At 37.2% G+C, this 20,734-nt stretch overlaps 1 protein-coding gene across 1 annotated transcript in view; it reads left to right on the forward strand.

Annotated features, from left to right (window-relative positions):
• LOC139715621 (DCC-interacting protein 13-alpha-like) overlaps positions 1-20,734 on the forward strand; it is a gene marked incomplete at its 3' end in the record, with an annotated part of 31,019 nt that overhangs the window by 4,050 nt on the left and 6,235 nt on the right. Inside the window, exons 2-10 of the mRNA XM_071627178.1 lie at positions 4,535-4,633; positions 6,019-6,078; positions 9,909-9,980; positions 11,081-11,210; positions 14,454-14,569; positions 15,834-16,009; positions 17,133-17,303; positions 17,842-17,923; positions 20,627-20,733. Of these exons, the coding sequence (XP_071483279.1) occupies positions 4,535-4,633; positions 6,019-6,078; positions 9,909-9,980; positions 11,081-11,210; positions 14,454-14,569; positions 15,834-16,009; positions 17,133-17,303; positions 17,842-17,923; positions 20,627-20,733 (1,013 nt within the window). The remainder of the gene's footprint in view (positions 1-4,534; positions 4,634-6,018; positions 6,079-9,908; positions 9,981-11,080; positions 11,211-14,453; positions 14,570-15,833; positions 16,010-17,132; positions 17,304-17,841; positions 17,924-20,626; position 20,734) is intronic.

The following is a 20,734-nucleotide window of genomic DNA, read 5'->3' on the forward strand; positions in this document are numbered from 1 at the left end:
GTTTTTTTAATACATAATGTAGCAGGCAATTGAATTTTGGATGCCATTATATTTATGGTTGAATCATGGGCGGCTTGCTTTATATCATTATCAGTTCATTAAGACATTTAGTCTTTGTGCGTGTTCATGCGTACCCCCACACTGCCAACCACGCACAGAGCTACCAAGTCTCACACATTGTGAGTGAGACTCAAGCATTTAGGGTCTGTCTCACGATCTCACACATGACACCCATTTTTCTCACGCATTAGGAGCATAGCTTAAAGGATTAAAGTGAGAGTTAAAATTGAAGGCATATTTCCCTTTTGTCTTTCAAAATAAGTAATAAATAGTTATGGGTACTTAAGTACATGCACCAGCTTGCACCATTAAGAGCTAAAAATTGAAAAAGCTCCCTACCGTGGGAGGGCGGACACCCAACTCCCACACCCTCCCCTCGCTCAGTCGCTTCGCTCCCTCGCTCACACACATGCGCGCGCGCCGGGATGCTGAGTCATGAAAATCTTACTCATAAAAATGTTTTGAACTTGGCATCTATGCACGCATGGCACATACATATGTAGCGCACAGCCGGCAGCCACAGGCCGGGGGTCCATCCATTCCATATGTCAGTGATGTATGAGTTTGACTTGCAAATGCTAGCATATATACCTGTTATCTGGCTTCACACCAATGTCCAAACCAAAAAAATTTTCAAGTTTCTTGAACATTTTTATGCGTGCAGCATTAATATTATTTTTCCAATTTTTTTTTTCTATCGCTTTCACAACACAGTTTTTGACATTTTCACCAGCAGTCTAATGACATACTAACAGTAAATTTGAGACTGAAAGATCAGTCTGTATTTTATAGCCAGGGATATGTTCTATCTATAGAGACTATCTATGTCTTCATGGAATCCCTTTCCTATACAGACTGAAGGCTCTGATAAATGCGATGCTGTTGTAGCACAGAAACAATGTAATTGCCTATTAATGGCTGCATTTATCGGTGATCAGTTATCACCAGCATACAATAGCATGTCAACAAGCTGGTAGCTGTGTCTTTCCATGAAAATTATCAAAATTTTTGATATGTAAAACAGCTGGTGAGTCCAATGTATTTATCAAAGGTTGTTTATTACTATTTACTTTGTAAGTGCCATCAGGGAATTCTTTGTTCATGAATGAATAGGTTAGGTTCATTTGTTTGTGTGTTGTACTGTGTTGTGACGATTTTTATTGTGTTTATTACCTCCACCAAGGGAGGAGGTTATGTTTTCGTTACCGTTGGTTTGTGTGATTGTTTGTTCGTTTGCTTGTTTTTACAGACTGTATGTCCGTGTGCAAAATAACTAAAAAAATAGTTAACAGATCGTGATGAAACTTGCAGGAAAGGTTGAAAATGACACAAGTAACAAACGATTAACTTTTGGTGGTGATCCAAGAATTTTGGGGGAACTTATGAAGGATTTTTTATATTCTGGCAGGTAGGGTCAATGAACTTGGAAGTTCAGGCTGCGCGTATTTGAGGTTTGCATGCACGCACTAAAGTGCGTGCTCTAATTCTGCTAGGGCGAGGCGCACCCCGCAGCTGAGGGTTTATGACGTAACAAAGGCTTCTATATTGGGGAATTGGGCTACTTTCAGCACACAATGCTATTTATGAGTGGAAATCACTGCATCTCTATGGAAGAACAAGATCAGTGGTGAAAATGATTTGCATGCTTGGCGGAGGTCTGCGCTCTCAGAGCGCTTCTCTAGTTGTATTGTTTATTGTATATTGTAGATTTGATAGTGCAATTCCAGCTTGTAAGTTTTTTTTTTTTTTGTACTTTGTTTTTATATTCCCTTAGTGAGTACTATTCATTAAATGATGGTGCCAACCAATCCAATTTATATTATAAGCAAGTATGGGCCATGTTTGTTTCATACCTTCTGGGATTTCCTTTTATTTTCAATTTTAAAAGAGATCATGACATGAGAAGATTCATTATGCCTCATATGAAGGTATGTTTCTTTTTTTTCATCATGTAGATTAACAGGCTTTATCATATTTATATGTTTAATAAGTCAGGATCAATTAAGAAAGATGATGGGTGCATGGGAAGTGTACTCTATGATAGCCTCAAGAGTGTATAATTTGTATATAAGTATAAAACAAGTCCCAAAGCTGAATAACTCTTCCCCTTATGGTTACAGACACCACACGTTAGACAAAGTGGAATAATTATAAAATTCCAGGTCTAAGTAATGATGAATCACTTTCTTTAGCCACTTTTCAAGCAAGAAGGTTTGAATGTTTTATTGAGCGTACACATGATACTTCTCTTCTTCAGTGAAAGATGGTATAAATCCTTTACCTGTATATGTATTTCACCTGCAAAATGTCTTCCTAGACACATCACAGTAGTGTACAGGCACACGTCATACATTCTGTATGTGGGATTATTGGTAGAACACTGATTACTAAAGCTGTAAAGGTGTACTATTTGACTATAGCAGTGAGCACTCTTAGCGCCCGCTGACCATTGCTTTATTGTATAGCTCCTCATGATTGACACAAACACAAAAAAGGAGGCTGGAGTAGAAGGGCTTTGCTCTGTGGCATATTTCTTTGGATAATATCTGCCCCTTGTGTGTGTGTCCTTAAAACTGTTGAATGTAATTTTATCTTTCTTTTTGTATTTTTGTAAAAATCTAAAGTTTATTGATAATGTTACCACAATACCTTCAACTTGCAATGATTACAAACATATTGTACAATTGCAGTTAATAGGGGTCTACTAAACCAGCAAACTGGGCCTGTTGATACTGCCCAGTTAGATTTTGCTCTTTTGAGCTCAGCTGTATTCACTGTAGCCAGTCTGAGGGAAGCATCTTTGTATCAATAAATGTTAGAATGACCATTTCTGTTGAGTTAATACTCTGCTTTTAGAAGAAGGTGTAGTGGTATTTTAAAGTATGAATCAGAATAGTGTAGGGTGTTGTATCTCCCATAAGTAACACTGACATCTTTTTGATGCCCCATGTGAAAGACATACGTATGTAGGATAAGAATGTTTTTAAATGCAGTAGTTTGGTGCATCTTGTTGGTTGTTGAACCACAGCCATCCCATATGTGAAACAGACCTGCACTATTAACTATGACGTTACAATGATGTAGCTTAATACCCAAGTTACAATTAATGCTTACATGTACAGCTGTACGTGTATACCTGTATAATATTCAGATCCATGTAGTCGTATGATTCTTTGCTGGTAAGGGTAACCAAAAATAGTTGGAATAGGGGAAAGTTGTGGGTCAGTTAAAGTACTCAGGGTAAAGTACATTGTACATGTTGTCTTTATAGTCAGGTGTTTGACCATGTTGGAGGTTAGAACTGAGCTTTACTATGAATACCTGCTTTAAAGGTCCAGTTTATCATTGGGAGCAGTCATTTGAAAAATGTTCAAGATATCGCCTTTCATGCATATATATGTGTAGGTCTGTTGTACCACAAAACACCCTCCCATATAAGAGTTTTGCAATAAAGCCTAAGATATCAGGAGATGTCAGTATTTTTCTCAATAAACCGTCAGTATACGGTTGAGTCTGGAAACATTTTTATCAACTCTTTATGTGCCACATTCGCACGTCCGACTCAGTCGACGGCGTGCCAACTTCGCATATTCTGCTCAACAAACAAAGCCGCCAAAACCGATCGATAAATCACTAATCACTGCTAATCCCGCGGCACAATGAAAGCGTCTCTCGTGCTTTTGTTCATCTCATATACGGCTTGCATTCTATCTGGTGATTGACTATCAAGCGGCGTTCCCAACTAGATTTGCTCGTACATTCCAAGTTTTTTTCACGGTTTTACGAGCAAAAGTCATGCCTTTACAGTAATGTAGCAACTGGTCATTCAAAAGAAAAAATGAGAATAGATTCGTCATACAATTTATATCGAAACAAAGCTTGGCATTCCTCTTTAACTTTGCCTACTAGTATGCCCGTCTTAACAGAAATTTGTAGGAGTTATACAAATTGGAAAAACAAAATTCTTTCTCGGAGCATGACTACCTTCCTGTCTCAGAATAACGTGGCACACAGGGGGTTTCCAACATGGCACATAAAGAGTTAAAGCTATTGTTTACATTTTCTATACTTAACAATACTTAGCATCCATTGTACTAATATTCAAATTTTCACAGTGGTTGTTTCTACCCCTGACTCACATTTTAGAACTATTTTAAAGCACTAATGCTGGGTTTTTGTTTCATCTGCAAATGGTAAATTATGCCTTTAATGTTGTTTGCTGTATGCTGTCAGGAACTGGTACTTGCTGATTTGTGTATTATGCGTGTCCTAAACTTTATGTAAGATGTGGGTAATAAGTTATACAATGTAGTTTCGTACCCTAAAATTTTATTCAGATTGATTTTCTATTTTTAAAGTTATCATTGCAGTGGTTCCCACTGTAATTTTTTTTTTTTGGACATGTGGTATAATATGGACAACCACGCTTACCTGGTATTTCTGTTTCAATATTTGCTTCTTCTTCTTTTTTCAGGCAAGATCTCTGCTGAATATTTTTGAAACAGATGCTCTCCAGCTAAACAAGTACATGCAGAGTCTTCTAGAAGTCTGCAAGAATGTTGTTGACTGTGAGGTAAGCTGTACAATGGTCTGAGTACTGTTATATCAAAGATAACTTTGGGGTTTGTGACTTAAAGGACAAGTTCACCTTCATAAACATAAGGATTGAGAAAATGCAACAATGTTAGTAGAACACATCAGTGAAAGTTTGAGGAAAATTGGACAATCGATGCAAAAGTTATGAATTTTTTAAATTTTTGTCTTGGAACCGCTGGATGAGGAGACTACTACAGCTTGTGAGTCATATGCGTACAACAGTATAAAGAAAATGTAAAAGAAAATTCAACATATTTTCACTTTTTTCGCATAATAAAAGAGCACTTGACTTGCCTCTTTCTAAAGGCAGGGGGAATAATATTACCCATAACATTTGTCGGTAACGAGTCAGGGGAATGTATACTTTTTTCAACAGATGGAATTTTGTGAAATTCTCTTTATATTTTCCTTATATTGTTGTACGCATGTGACATCTAAGTTATTCATACACTGCAGTAGTCTTCTCATCCAGCGGGTACTGCACAAAAACTTCAAAAATTCATAACTTTTGAACGGATTGTCTGATTTTCCTCAAACTTTCAATGATGTGTTCTACTAATATTGCTACATTCTCTTAATCCTTATGTTTATGAAGGTGAACTTGTCCTTTAATAGACACACAACAGAATTGTTGAACATGGTCCCTTATGCCACCATAATAATCACTGCACTTTTATGAAATTCTTACCCATTCAAATGCCTTGTATGCAGTTCGAAAATGTCAAACTTGTTTAGAACATGATTGATACGGGAAAATTAAGGAAAAGGAATTTACACTTGTATAACATTCATTTTAAAATCATATCAAAGCTTTCTTTAAATTATTGATGCACAATGTAATGTATAACCAGTGGATGCCAAGTCCATGCCTAACTTGCCACCCTCCTCCAAAAAAGAAAGAAAGAAAGAAAGAAACAAAAGAACAGATTGTCCCATTCACCAATATCAAGAGTATTCAGCATGTCACCTACCAAGGACATATGAATGTATTTAGGGAACAGAATTGACACATTAATGTAAAAAATGAGGTCCTCCAATACAGGTTTGTTACTTTTTTTTTTAAGCTTGCATTTTAAAGTGTATTTCTTTTATTTTTCTGTAAAGCAAGACTACAAAAATCCATTACTGCAGCATATTTGAACTCATATTAGGTTAGATATGTTCAAGACAGATATGGATTGATTGATTGACTCGGTGAGTAGTTGAGAATTGATGGATGGTCTGATTATTTTTATAAGCAATGTACTTTTATACCAGTTCAGATATAAATGTAATACATGTAGTTACTGTATGTGGTAAATCTTTAATCACTGGTAATTACCAGGTATTGAATGTGTTTTTTGTCCCTTCTCTGTTCCACAGAATGCACTGACAAAAGCTACACAATCTCTTTCAGAGAAACTTGGAGAGTTTGAAAATTGGGTAAGTGGTGTGTGATATTTCCACATGATACTTGCATTCAGCTTAATTATTGGCAACACGGCAGAACTACCAATTATTTGTTGTATAGTTCCATTTGGATACACTTGCAGACTTTTAAGATCTATAGGTTGATGTACTTTACAGTGCCAAAGTACTGCACACTTCACATCACATTCTTGCAAAGAAAGAAAAATGTTACGCATTGCTGTGCAATACTTTTATCATCTACATCCATCATACTGAGGGAAGGTTGGGACTGGTGAAGAATTGTAGGGATTAACTTTGTAGAGATTGCCAAACAAACCAATTATAAAAGAAGTGATAGAAAATCACAAGAGCATATATGAATAACATACCCAGGAAAGAAGTACTGCTCATTGGTAGTGAATAAAAGTGTTTTTTAATCATTTAAAGTAAAAAAAAAAATGATAAATTCATATCACGAAGCATCAGTGACAAATGTTCCATTTCTGTTGTATTTTCCTTTAAGATGTTAAGACATTAATTGAAAAATGATAACCAAAAATGTTTCAATCAGAGGTAGAATATTTCAGCCCATGTAAAGCTCCTGAGTGTGTGAAATGACAAAAGAAGTTGCATGCTACTCTTATCTGTAACTTTCCAAGTTTGAAAGATTGTACATGTGTATTTTAACATGAATCAGATATTAGTTTTAAAATCTGGAAACATATATGATTCCGTGTAGGCCGTGGTTGTATTTTCTGTCTTTCCTTTGTGTGTTTGTGTGTTTGTGTGTGTGTGTTTTACTTGATCGTCAGTGTGTAGTAGCCTCCATATTCATTTTTGTTAGGCTCTTTTTTTTTTTATTATTATAAAACGTTAAAACCCTATATGCACAATTGAGTAATATGTATTCTGTCTCACTTCTGTCAACTGGTGCTGTGTAAAAAAGACAGTGTTAAGTCCTAACAAGCATCTTGTGGCTTAAAAGGTGTGTACAGTTCAGGTTGAGGTGAGGATTTAGCTTTTGACGTTTTGCGAGATATTCAGAAACCACTCTATGAGATGTCAAAGAGCATGCAATTCTAAGGGGTATCAAAAGTTTATTTGATGAAAATCGGTTTTGAAATGGCTGAGATATCCAAAAACAAGGTGAAACAAAGAGATCCGAATAAAAGGCGTGGCCTGTCGCCTTTTATTATTATTACTTTTTTGGATATCTCAACCATGTGAAAACCAATTTTCATCAAATAAACGTTGAATCCTTCTTAAAATTACATGCTCTTTCATATTTCATAAGAGGTTTCTCATTATCTCACTTAGGAATGTTCAAAACATGAATCCCCACCTCAACCAGTACTGTACAGTCCCTTTAATCTCAGACCACATGTGGGTATGAAGTGTGTTCTGTAAAGAATGCAGTAGTCACATGCGGGATTAGCAAAATGCACAGGGAGACATAGAACCCCTTTGTGGGATTACGGCTCCTTGGATGAGTGGATATGCAGTGAATGGCTGTGAAATCTCTGTGATGTCTGTTGAAAATCACCAACAATCACACTAATTTTTGCTGTGATTTCGTAGTTGTGTGAAATGAAAGTCTACAAGACATACAATTTGTCGTCACCCATCATAATGTGAAAATGAAAAATAAGAGACATGTACACTGTAGGTAAAGAATTTGTGCAGGGAACAAGAATCATCGAACACAGATTTTATGAAGTGGAAATAGATGTAATGTAGTGTGACTGCTACATTTGTAAGTAGTGTATACTTCCTTTGTCCTTATCAAGTGTCCCCTCTCTGTTCTATATTCAAGGTATAATGTGTACTACAGATCCTTTGACGAAATGAAACTGTAGGATACTACAAACTGGGAATTTCAAGGAAAGTGTGTGATCACTTTAAACTGTGCCTGCACACTTTGTCATTTGGTGTATCTTCTGCAAGGAATAGAGCTGTTGCTATTTATGTGCTGAGTGAAATGAGGCCCAGTGTATCTATGTCATACCAGGGTTTGAGAGGAGCTGAAATGAACCTGAGCAGATAGGATGCTGTTGTAATTGATAATGGGTACATTTACACCCCAAATGGGGAGCAGAGATTAAGAGAATTCTCAAGAATGTATCAAGCTGCCTGACTAATAGCTCTGTGTCCAATTTTCTCTAATTTACAGTTGTACTAGAATAGTCTTAAAGAGTGTTTTTAGTGCATAAATTTGTAAGGAGATGAGCATTCCGCTCCTTTTTTTTTTTTTTTTCGTGGAAGTAGTTTTGCTGTTTTGTATAAAATTTTATAATGAAACCTAGTGTATCACATTAAAATTAAATTTTTGTAGTCAGACAATGATGTCTTAGCTTTAGATTCTTAGTGTCAACATATGAAACAATTTCTTGTCATAAAGTCATAAGCCTTATGGAAGTATTCCTGATAATCTGAGATTATCAGGAATACTTCCAATTCATCCACAGACATACAGATTGTACACAAAGCATTTCCTAAAGATATTGTTTGATGGTGTAGCTCATGACATTACATACATGGAAGAAAGTGCCAGGAATAACAAAGATTGTAAAATTGTCCAAGTTCTAATACTACTTTATGGATGCAAGTATTGCAACCGTAATCCTTTACATGCCTAGGCACATGATACAACTGTAGTCTACAAGGTAGTTGCAACTGGCAGAGCATTTTTATAAGCATTTTAATAGTTGATTCACCACTCAAACCTGACCTTCTTGTTAGGTAGCCAGCCCATTTTGGGTGTAACACTGCCCTCTGTCCAACAGGAAGGCCATGGTCACGCAATAGGGATTGGGGGAATTAGATAATCTCTTTTCATAAATGGTTAATTTCTAGATAATTGTATTTGTCACTTGGCGAGGAAAGCAGTAAGTGGCATCATACGTTGTATGTGCCATGCAGTGTATGAAGCACAGTAAGGGTTGAGCAATATGCGGCAGAGAGGAATGTATTGATGTTTTTTATTGAAGTATTTGAACAGGCAAGGCAGGCTGCGGTGACTAGTGTGTGTCTGGCTGTGTCATAAGGCGGTTGCCTAGCACTCAGGGGGTAGGGGTGGGGATGGTTTTCTTGTATCTACACCTGTCTCCCCCCCCCCCCTTCTCTTTTTGTTTTTAGTAATGAGCTTCTATTGCCATAATGGTGATGTGGAGCTGTGTGAGAAAGTCATTTCCACAACCTTTACATATAGGCAATGCTGCACACTAGCACTGGTCCAATGGTCCAGGACCAGTAAAAATCACTGTCGGACCAGTAACTTTTTCAGGAATGGACCAGTAAGAACTGGAAAAACAGTGTAACTACTGGTCTGACAGACAGTTTGGACCAGTTAAAAAAAAAGTGAGTTAGTGTGCAGCCCTGATGTAGGTGAATAGATTATTCAGAGTGAGTACAAATGCTCACATTCATTTTGGGTTGCATACTAAAACTATTATGAACACATAAGTCTTTGAAAATTATCAAAATGACATACAAGATGTATCTAGCAATCAGTAATGACTGCATGTGCAATAATGATTGGATTCATCTGTCATTGTCTGGCAAAGATTAGTGATTGAGAATCTCTCCATATTGTCATTTAAACATGCCGTGCGAACATTGCATGTCAGAGATATGATTCTTAAATAATAGGTCTTTAGGTACATTCTTTCTGTAGGTATTCCTTTACACCTGTCATGTCAAGACCTGTCAAGCCGGCAATCCTTTAAAAATGTATGATGTGTCAACTACCAATGCTTTTCAATTCATTCTTGTATTCTCAATGTTAGCATTTTGTAAAGGGAAATATCTTCCATAATGCCCTGCCTTCTTTTCATTCTTTGGGTGTATCTTTCTTTTTTCTTCAGAGGTTTGAGCTTGGAAGAGATGACAGCATCCTGGTGTCCACCCTCAGGCAGTTTGCTGGCAACGTTGATCAGGTAATATACTGTTACATGTTTCAATGCAGAGTTCTGTTCATATAATACACAAGATGCATTGTTTATATTCAGGTATTAAAGGTCCTGTTTACTTTTGGGAGCAGTGATTTAAAAAAATTCAATAAATCACAGTTGATGCATATGTGTAGGTCTGCTGTATCACAAAACATCCTGCCATATCGAATTTTTGCAATAAAGCCTGAAATATATATAGGGAGATATCAGTATTTTTCTCAATAAACCATAACTGTAGACAGTTTAGTCTGGAAACATATGTATTATAACTATTGTTCACATTTTGTGTATTTAACAATACTTAACATCAATTATACGGATTCAAATTTTTACAGTGGTTGTTTCTATCCCTAACTCCCATTTTAGAACTACTTTAAAGCATTAATGCTGGGTTTTTGTTTCATCTGCAAATGGTAAATTATGCCTTTAAGTTCAAAGTGTCAGGAATGAATCATCCACAACTGGAGATACTTTGAAACTCTACAACGTAAAAAGTAAAGATTACAACAACAACCAAATTCGTGAGCAAACTTGTTGAAATTTTTGAGAGGTAGATTGATACCAAGAAAGTTATGTTGTATGATGATATGAGGCTAGTCGTAAGTAATTAAGGCTTCATATGGATGCTATAAAAGGCCTTTGTTGCAAGGATGTGATATCAGTGGATATATATACATGATGTTGAAATTCATGTAGACTTTCTATATTCCATGCAATTCTTTTAATATGCGCAGTCAGACAAACAGTATCATCATAATATCGTAATATTTTGACATCAAGAATTCATTATCTATTAAACATATATTTGACAAAAATACTAGAATGTTTTGGAATTTTGAACGGATACTCGCTAGAACATCTCACTGCCCTAATTAGTTCCCTGGCATTACAAAGGTGGGAACAACGAGTGAATGCAGTTTGGATTAAGGAAACATAATTCTGCCGGCCTAAAGAATAAATTTTTATTGATAGAGCTGTAACATATGACCCTGTCCTGAATGGGCATTCCCAGTGTTTCAGGTCCTGTTAGTACCAAGGTAAGTCAACCTTGAATTTATTTCCTTTGTTGGTTTGCTGAAATCCAGGTCAGCACCATGCACACAACTTTGGCCAGTTCACTGGAAGACACATTGCTCCAGCCACTGTCCAGGTTTGTCAACGGAGACCTGGCCGAAATTATGAGCATGCAGGCCCTGTATAAGGCCAACGAACAAGGTAAGCCTGGCTTTTAGAAAAAAATGAATAGATAAAAATAAAAGAAAATTGGAAGAAAATAGCTTACTGGAATGTTCACTTTGCATAGTAAAGAAGCAGCAAAATGGTTGACTTTCAGAGAAGAGAAAGAAAAAAAGATTGATCCTGTGGTGATCAAATTTAACTATTTTGACTTTATGTTGGTATTTGCATGCATAACTAGAGAAGCACTCTGAGAGCGCAGACCTCTGCCAAGCAGCTATATTAATTTCCACCAAAGATCTTGTTCTCCTATAGAGATCAGTGATTTCCACCCATACGTATGCATGCTGAAAATCGCCCAATTTCCCAGTATAGAAGACTTTTGTTATGTCATCAACCCTCAGCTGCGCCGCACACCTCGCCCTAACAGAAACTAGAGCACACACTTAAGTGCGTGTTTAAAAACCTCAAAAATTTGCAGCTTGAACTCCCAAGTTCATTGACCCTACCTGCCAAAATATCAAAAATCCTTCATAAAATCCATTTAAAATTTCTTGATCACTACTAAATTTTAATCATCTGTTCCTTGTGTCATTCTCAACCTTTCCTGCAAGTTTCATCTAAAAATCCATGCACAGCTTTTTGAGTTATTTTGCACACGGACAAACAAATTGACAAACCAACGGTAATGAAAACATAACCTCCTCCCTTGGCGGAGGTAATAAACTTTTACTGCTAGTCTTATGGCTGGAAATGAAGTTTTATCTCCCTTCCAGACCTTGAACCCTACAATCACACAGGTACTTTTGTAGCTCACACTGCCAGAGTTATGTCAATTCTCTTGATGTCATTTTTTTTTTTTAAAGACTGTATAAAGTTAGAATGTTTTGGTCCAGTTCTACACAAATGGAGAAATTCTCAGTGTCCCTGTGGTTCCAATGTTTGAGAAGCACACTGCTGTGCCAATTCAATCAAGATGTATGAAAAAAAAACACCTCACAACTTCATCATTAGTAAGATAGTTTAAAGAATAATCATTTATGTAATGGTGTGCTTTCTTGTTGGCTGATGACTCACTGTGCATTGTAGGCATTCAAGATGTAACCTCTTGAATGCCTGTCCCAATTTTTATTACTATTTCATATTAACTGCTTAAATAAGTATAAATACAATGTAGAACAACTTTCAGGGAATTGCCGTCATAAAAGAGTGGGTCCAGTCTGTATTTGTCTAGACAAGACTGAGAGAGTTTCAAAATACCACGTGAAGTATTGACATTGTGATGAATTGGTTTGATAACGGGTGCCAGAAAAAAAAAAAAGGAAACCCAAACATATGTGTAGGTTGTAATTACACGAATATGGACACTGTGTTACTGATAAAGAATTCAAAGTCAAATAGACCTTTGATATGAACTCCAAGGGTTCATACTGACTAATAGATATATAAAATAATGAATAATATAATGTCATCTCCACACCTAGAAGACACTCGCACAGACTATGTGGGCCCACAGACATACGGATACAAGTCCACACGAAAGCCCAGACATATGGATACATATCCACCAAAATTTCATTCATGTCTAGAATATAGAGCTTATAAATTGTTTTCTACATGAAAGGATCTGTCTTGGACATCTTGTCCAGTAATACAAAGAGATCATGTCCGCAACTATTGAAATTGTGATTCACATTTCTCTGTTCATGCAGATCATTGTTATACCAGGGACAGTGATTTCATTTTTTTATGCAACAAGTTTAATGCCGTCATTGTTAGGATCTGTATTTACTTCATATACTCGAGAGTTTTTGGATATCTCTTTTGAGTATCTATTATGAGGGTTATTATAAACTTTCCAGTCTTGTTTGCAACATATCTTGATCACTCAGCCAATGATACTGCAATGATTCAGCCAGTCACCTTTTTAGCATTTGTGGCAAAATGTGCATGGTGTGTCTTTTGGAAGAAATGTTGGACTGTGTCAACTGAACTGCCCAGTCAAATTCAATGAAATATGAATGCAAAGTTTCACTGCAAATCCTTATATCCCGAGATTTCTGGTGAAAGGAAGTGCTATTTTGAATTCAAGGGATGTCACATCAGGAAGGAAAAATAACTTCGTGTTAACAAGATTTTTTTTTCTTTCCTTTTTTTTTTTGGCTGATATTTGCTCAGGTTTGCCAGCAGAAGGGCAAATACTGTACTAGCATATTTAGAGATTGTGTGAGGCCTGATATTTTAGAAGACCCACTAAATGCTTGCACATGGGTCAATATACAGTATGTGGGGCTCTATGTGAGATGGATTACTGACACAGTATTTTGTCTTGATCTCTTGATGCTTTCCAATGATATTTAAGAAGGGTGAAATGCCTTGATAATGTGTGTATGTCTGTAAGCAAACTTGCAGGGGTAATATTGCAGTTCTGGATGTGAAGAAGTGTATATACTTATAGGTACATGTACATGTAACTGTAAGAATTTCATATTATTGAAAATTTGATGAAAACTTCTGAGATATCACCCCAGGTATAGATAAGTTATGTGTTAATGGACTTTAGTAGGATGAAAAATCATGAAACAGACAGCAAAATTTGATAACTTATGTAATACAAATTAGAAATGACCAAATCTTACAACTTTAAATTGAATATGTCAGAAGTAACTTTTACAATTATGACATGTTCACCAACAGTTCTTTCAAGTTGGATTTTTTTCCAAGTCAGAACACACGTACAGAGTCTGTTCCAGCAAGAAGTGTTGAAAAGGAATGAGAAGACTTCCTTTAGCAACTTAAATTGCTTTGTGCTGGTTATATAAAAACAAAAATTAAACACGAAAAAATGAAGATGGGTGAATTGTACACCAGGAATTACTGATGCTCTTGGTCTTACACTATGCTGGAGATACTGTATACATGGTGTATTTCATAGGGTTCTTGTTTTTGCAAATTTCACATGTGGACAGATATTGGTGACATTAACAAGTTGAAAAATTACAATGTATCACTCCATGTAACAGAAGTGTATTTCATATCATCTGCATCATAGGAAATCCCTACTTTTCCTCGTAGAAAGTGATTAACTTCTTTCTCATTCTGTCAAGTGGTTTGATCACAAGTTCCACCACTCACGACGTCATCCGCCAAGTTCCAATTCACTAGATATATACTTGCAAAATATATTGGGTATGCAGGATAACAGGGAAGCAGAGTATGCCTTGAAACTTACTTTGCAGTCATAGTCTGTTGCCACATCCCTTTCTCTCTCCTACATTGCAGATCATGAAAATGTTCTATCAAAGTACAGCAAAGTTTCTAAGAAGAGGGAGCATGACACAAAACAGTGTATTGAAGTCAACGACGAACTCTACTCATGTCGGAAGAAGCTTCAACAGGTATGTAGTTTAGCGTGGCATTCTGCGCAATGCCCAAACTTTCACTTTTTGTCATATTTTTGCCATGTATGTATTAACGAAAGAGAACATCACACAGCAACAACATACTTTGCAAGGGCTATTTACACATACAACTAGTAAGATATATGAAGTGATTAAGCAAATCCTAATCAAATGATTATGTCAGAGCATACACCTGACCAGACATTTGCCTATTAAACACATTAAATTTTGCTTCTGAGCAGTCATAAGTAGAGTCTAATGACTGGTCATTAATGATAGATCTAAGTTAGATGTAGATCTAGTAACATATTGACCTTTTTTTGAAAGGTGAGGGTGATTTATCAAATCACAACGATTTGCTTCATGATTCTATAAAACAAATGATTTATTGGTATATACAATGATACACATTTTGTTCCGACATTAGTATAATTATCTGCACTCAGTAAAGAGCAACATCCTCAAACACCCTCAGCTATCGCTGCAAGCGGGTTAGACTCTTCCAGAGGTACCTTGTGTAAGCATTTTTTTTTATTTGCTAATGCCCGCACTGATGTGTATTATTTGTTTATATTTAATCATGACACAAAACCTATTGTTTGCTTGTGGCTTTCACTCGTCATGCAAATTAATCCCACAAGTCTGGAAGCATAGTGCCCTTGTGTCTGAATGACATGCTATGACTAATGCATACAGGGATACTATAGAGCGTTACTCAAAGCCAACTCACTCTATCCTTGGTTCCAGACCTGCATCTTATCAAGCCCAGAGGCTTTCTTAATGAGAGCGCAAGATGTGCACGTTTTTCCTGATGGTTTAACTTTTGTTTTTTTTTCAGGATAGCCTCAAATATAACTATTGCTGTTTAGTTTGGAATATGATAAGATTTTTAGACATGTATGCATTCATTTCTAGGTAATGGTAAGTAGCAATCAGTTATGTTTTCAATTAAACTCCGAGTTGCTTTGTTGGCTTACATTATATGGATAAAGTGGGATTTATACACTGCATTAGAAAAATATGGATGTGCATTCTTAGACTCAAATCTATCAGATGTTTGTTCATCAAGTCCAAAGGGTTCTTCAGGCTTCCAGTCCTTCGGGTCATTACACTTAATTGATGGCTGTGCATTTTTGTACTGTAGTATTGTCATGTTAGGCAATCCAATGGTAGGCTTTGCTATTATCGGTAGTGAACTTCATGAGCAGAGTGGGCATGGAATATTCATGATTATATGCGCATTTTGGAACTCCCACCACAGACGGCCATGAACTACTACACGGCACTCAACCTGCTGCAATACAAGCGGACCACGGGCCTGCTGGAGCCCATGATTGGTTACCTCCAGGCCCACATGGCCTTCGTCAAGATGGGACCCCAGATGTTCACCCGGCAGACGGAGGAGTACCTCTCTGACATCAACATCAGCGTTCAGGGGTAATAAACCCAAACTTGCCATCATACGCATTGCTCTTACGAAATAAACGTGCCGTAGTGTGTGTGTGAAGATGAAATCAAGTGGTTAATCACCAAAGAGGTTGTGTATGAGTAGGGCACTGTAAAACAAGGAATGTGGCATGCTTTTGAATTCCGTGAATTTCGCGAGAGTTAGGATTCACGAAATTAAAATGCACACAAAAGTTCTCATCTACACTATATGCATTGAATGCTAGAGGCAACTCGTGAAATTTTTATGCCACGAAAAAGGCCATCGGCTCCAATTCATGAAAATTTCATGCCGCAAATATATAATGTTTTACAGTACTTGAGTGCATACTCGCAATATGCCCTTTATGATTGCTCTGTGAGTGGGTGGAGCAAAATGCTAGGCTAGCTCCTCATGACGGACAGTACTCCTTGCTAGCATTCTAGCATCCAAGGAGCAACCAAGGATTGTGGACTTACATAAGATTTCAAAGGTTTAACTTTTCCTCGTACAATTGTTCTGTTAGTGTGCGGGCAAATGCGTGCTGAGCAAAGTCTGCCATTGCTGAATAGGGCACGCCAACCCTCCATGTGATCACAGACATTTTACATAGTCTGCCCTCTGTAGCTAGTGAGTATATAACCTCTTTGTTGATCACTGACTGGCAATATTGCTGTATGCTGCCCTCTGTTGTCTTCTGTAAGCATTTATAACATTTGCTGGACATACACTGTAGTTTGTGGTTGATTGTTTGAAACGTATCATGGTATTTTACATTTTGTTGAAAGATTTTGTTCTCTAAGCTTAAAAGAGCAGAGCATTGACATTATAAGGCTACAAACTTCTGAAAATACAACAGACGCATTGTATTGCATAATTGAAGAAACCTACGTTGTACACTTTGCTAGGTTGCTAGGAACTGTCTTAATTAGTGTTCCTGCTCTCGAATACTAATGTGTGAAGCAAAATTATTGAAAGCTATACATTAATTATAATGATAGTAAATTTCATCTTCAGTTGCAGTTACGCGGTAGTTTTCATCTTAAACCAAATTGTTTTGGAAGAGGGATTGGATGTTGCAGCTTGGTTTATGTGCAGCCCTGTTTTTTCCCGTCCCGTCCCATCTCCCTACAGAGTGATGACAGAAATGGGCGTCACATGCGAGAGGGCACGAGAGCGGGTACGAGAGCTGGACGCCAACAACCCCCACTACTACGTACCCGAGCCAACCCCCGACCTCCAGATGCCTCCACGCATCATCAACAGGCGACGGCACCAGATTGGTGGATACCTGTGGATCAGAACGTATGAATGCAAATCCCTTAAATAGCTCTCATTGGAAGGGGTTCTCTTTGTTTGAGTGTCTGTGTACATGTATGTACATGTATGTGTGTGTTTCTGTTTGGTTTTTTTTTTGTTTTTTTTCTTGCTGCAATACGAGCTAAAGTCTTTAGTAGTCTTTTACGAAAGAATACTCGCCTACCTTGTTGCATACTCCCTCTTTTACTGTTCACCATCTGCTGTACTGTTTTTCTCTTACTTTCCATGCAATCTTTTTATGTGATTCAGAACGTGGGAAAAGCCTTTACACCTCCGATAATTATACCATTTTCTGAAATGTTTTAGTATGTTTTCATTACCATTTGTTGTTTTTGTTTTTACTTTGTCGAAAAACATGGAAGAAAGCAAAGAATAGAGCATGGGCCAAGTTTTGTGCATACAGCAGTGGAAAGTAAGGAGAAAGGAACAATGGTTTGATATGGTTTTGGATGAGTTACTAGTATTTTTCCTACTTTAGGCCCATTGTACCTTTTCCCCTTTTTTACCTGTTTTTGATTTCTAGGAAATCGGGCCTGACACATAAATGGGACAGACAGTACTTTTTCATCCAAGGGAGCAACTTGATGAGCCAGGCTAAAACTGAAGTTAGTATTATTAAACTTTTTTATGCTTTTCTTTCTTTCTGATGTTTGCAAGCATGATGTGTTCTTGCTTTTGTTGTGTTTGTATGTATATGTATCTGTGTATCTGTGTGTGTTGATGGTGTGTGTTTGTGACCCTTGCCCCTGTATGTATGGAGTTACAGTTCTTGGGAGATCCAATGGTGTGTCAGTTCTTGTCGCAATCAACCCTTCAATCATAGCTGGGAAATGAATTTATGAAGGTTCTCTGTACCAAAAAGGGCACCTTGTCATCATTACAATACTACCAGAGGTATCATGAATGCATGCATTCAAACTGCCAAAGCACATGACTACAACTGAAACAACCATGGAAGTCTCCCAGGTGTATTCATGTACTGATGATAATAATAAAAATAATAATAATGATGATGATGATGATGATGATGATGATGATGATGATGATGATGATGATGATGATGATAATAATAATAATAATAATAACAATAGTTGATATTTATAGAGCGCCTTTTCCACTGGATACAAAGCGCTCTGAGATGTCATCCCTGGTCGCCATTTTCTTCACTTATTGGATTTCTCATGTATCAATACTGTTGAGACATCTCAGTATATGTTCTGCGTATTAAAATTGTGTGTTTATCCACGATTTGGTGCAAAAGTACACCGACATGTGTGAATTCAATTTCTGAGAAACTTGCTGCTGACTAGGAAAACAAATAATCAGGACTTCTGTGGAATGTTGACAGGTATTTGTCAGTTACCTATTCATGGGTTGCTGACTTTGTGGAATTCAAATGTGATTGTATGAATCATTTTTTTTAATGTGGCAGTTTTGACTAACCCAGCTTTTCAAATGCTTCATTAGAGAAGAGGAACTGAATCGGCTATAAAAAAAGCTAAGAAGCATAACAAAAAGATGAAGAAAAAAGTTGAAAGATGGATAGATAGAGAAAGAGAGGAGAGAGAGAAAAAGATAGAAAGATAGATACATGCAGATGAAGAGAGAAAAAGAGGAAGAGATAGATAGATAGATAGATAGATAGAGAGAGAGAGAGGTTAGGTGACAAGTGACCAGTGTGTGTTTACATCACCGTGAAGCGTGGCCTTCGTAATGTGGATATCCTGCTAATCCCCGCTTCCTGTCACCCCTGGCAACCGCCCCGCAGTGACGGAGCTCCCAACTCCCGTCTCTCACTAATCACAGAAACCACTTCCAGTAGCGGGTGTCGAGGGGATGCAAAGGCAAGGGCATGAACCCGTCGGGGTGACCATTTTATGGTAAATAGACTAGAGCGCTGCAAAAAGAAAAAAAAAAAGAGAAAGAAAAAAAGTGACTGTTGATGTTTTGAGTTAGGCAGTGCACGTTTTTTTTTGCTGATGTTTCACACGGATGCGATGTGCCAAGTGGGTGTGAGTGAAAACTTAATCAGTAGACTGGAGTTCATTTCTGGCACAGACAGGTATGCCTGTTTCTTGCTCATACGTTTGGTGGTGCGTCAGTTTGATCTGATCAGTTTGACTGCTTTGTGTGTGCCTGTGTACTCTTTGGTGAGTGAATACATTACTCTGAGCAGTGAGAGTATATTATGTACTACTTGCATTGGCAGTTGAACTTTTTCATGGTACCATTAGTATTGAATGTGCATCTGTAAAGTTGCTTGTTGTGTCTTACAGGCTGTGTTTAATTTCTGGTCTACATTTCCAACCATTAGCACTTCAAGTTTTGACGCTGTGGTTCGTCTTTGGCGCAGTGTTTAAACTATTTGGTAACCTTTGAGTGACTCATTGATTGAATTAGATCAAGCTGTTGGTGTGGTTTGTACTGTTTTCTATTTATTTTCTGATGGTAGTGTAATACACATTCCTCATCTGCTTATCCATGTGTGGGCAGTTATGATGTTGGTAATGTACATTTTAAAGGACCTGATGTATTGTGTGTGTTTTTTTTTTTGTGGGTTTCTTCTTTAGTGAAATATTAGTTTAGTTATTGACTACATTTTGAGTACTCTAATCATCGTGCAAAATGTTTCTCTGCATGGAGAGCATCCCATGTATTTATAAAACATTCTTGGTAATCTTTATGGTACCAATTTCTATTCCTGGTTAGAGGTCAGGGATTAAGATCCATTATCTGCTGAATGATAATATCAAGAAAGGGAAAAAATCTTTCTGTAAACTTTAATTTGTAACTTTCAGGTTAAAAGTTAAGCATCCAATTTAATGAGCCATGACACGTTAGTGTGAATTTCTTTCCACTCATTAAATGCACAGGATAGAAGCTTTAGTCATAAGACAGTGGCTTTTCAGAGAAGAGAATACCAGAATCCAAATTGTGCATTGAATGGATGATCATGGTCACTGAGTATTCCTGTGTACTCTGGATTGTGAGGACGAGGGGAGATTTAACTCATTGCCAGTATGGATCTGATGAGTCCCAGGCAAAGTATATTGCAATTTTAGGGAGGGAACAGGTTTAACCATTAGTACTGCTCCAGACAAAATATGCTGATGGCTTTATCAACAAAATGGAATAATGAACCAGCAATGATGAGTGTCACAATGATTTGGGGGTCATAAATTGCTGGAAGTTTTGTCATGTTTTGAGTTTCTTGTGTGTGTTATTGTGGTACTTGGTGGTGCTAGGAAATCAAGCTCTGTGATTTTGTGTAAAATTTGGCGCTTTTTTTTTTCTGTCTGTTTGCACAGATTGGTGGAAGTCTCGTTGTTGACCTAGAAGGGTGCATGGTTCAGGCAGCAGATGTCGATGACAGAAGGTTTGTCTTCCAGATACAACACATCAAGGACAGCAAAAAG

This window comes from Diadema antillarum, unplaced genomic scaffold (genome assembly GCF_040938485.1).
Source record: "Diadema antillarum isolate AM-2024a unplaced genomic scaffold, OU_Dant_1.0 scf00000052, whole genome shotgun sequence".
NCBI classification, from domain to species: Eukaryota; Metazoa; Echinodermata; class Echinoidea; order Diadematoida; family Diadematidae; genus Diadema; species Diadema antillarum.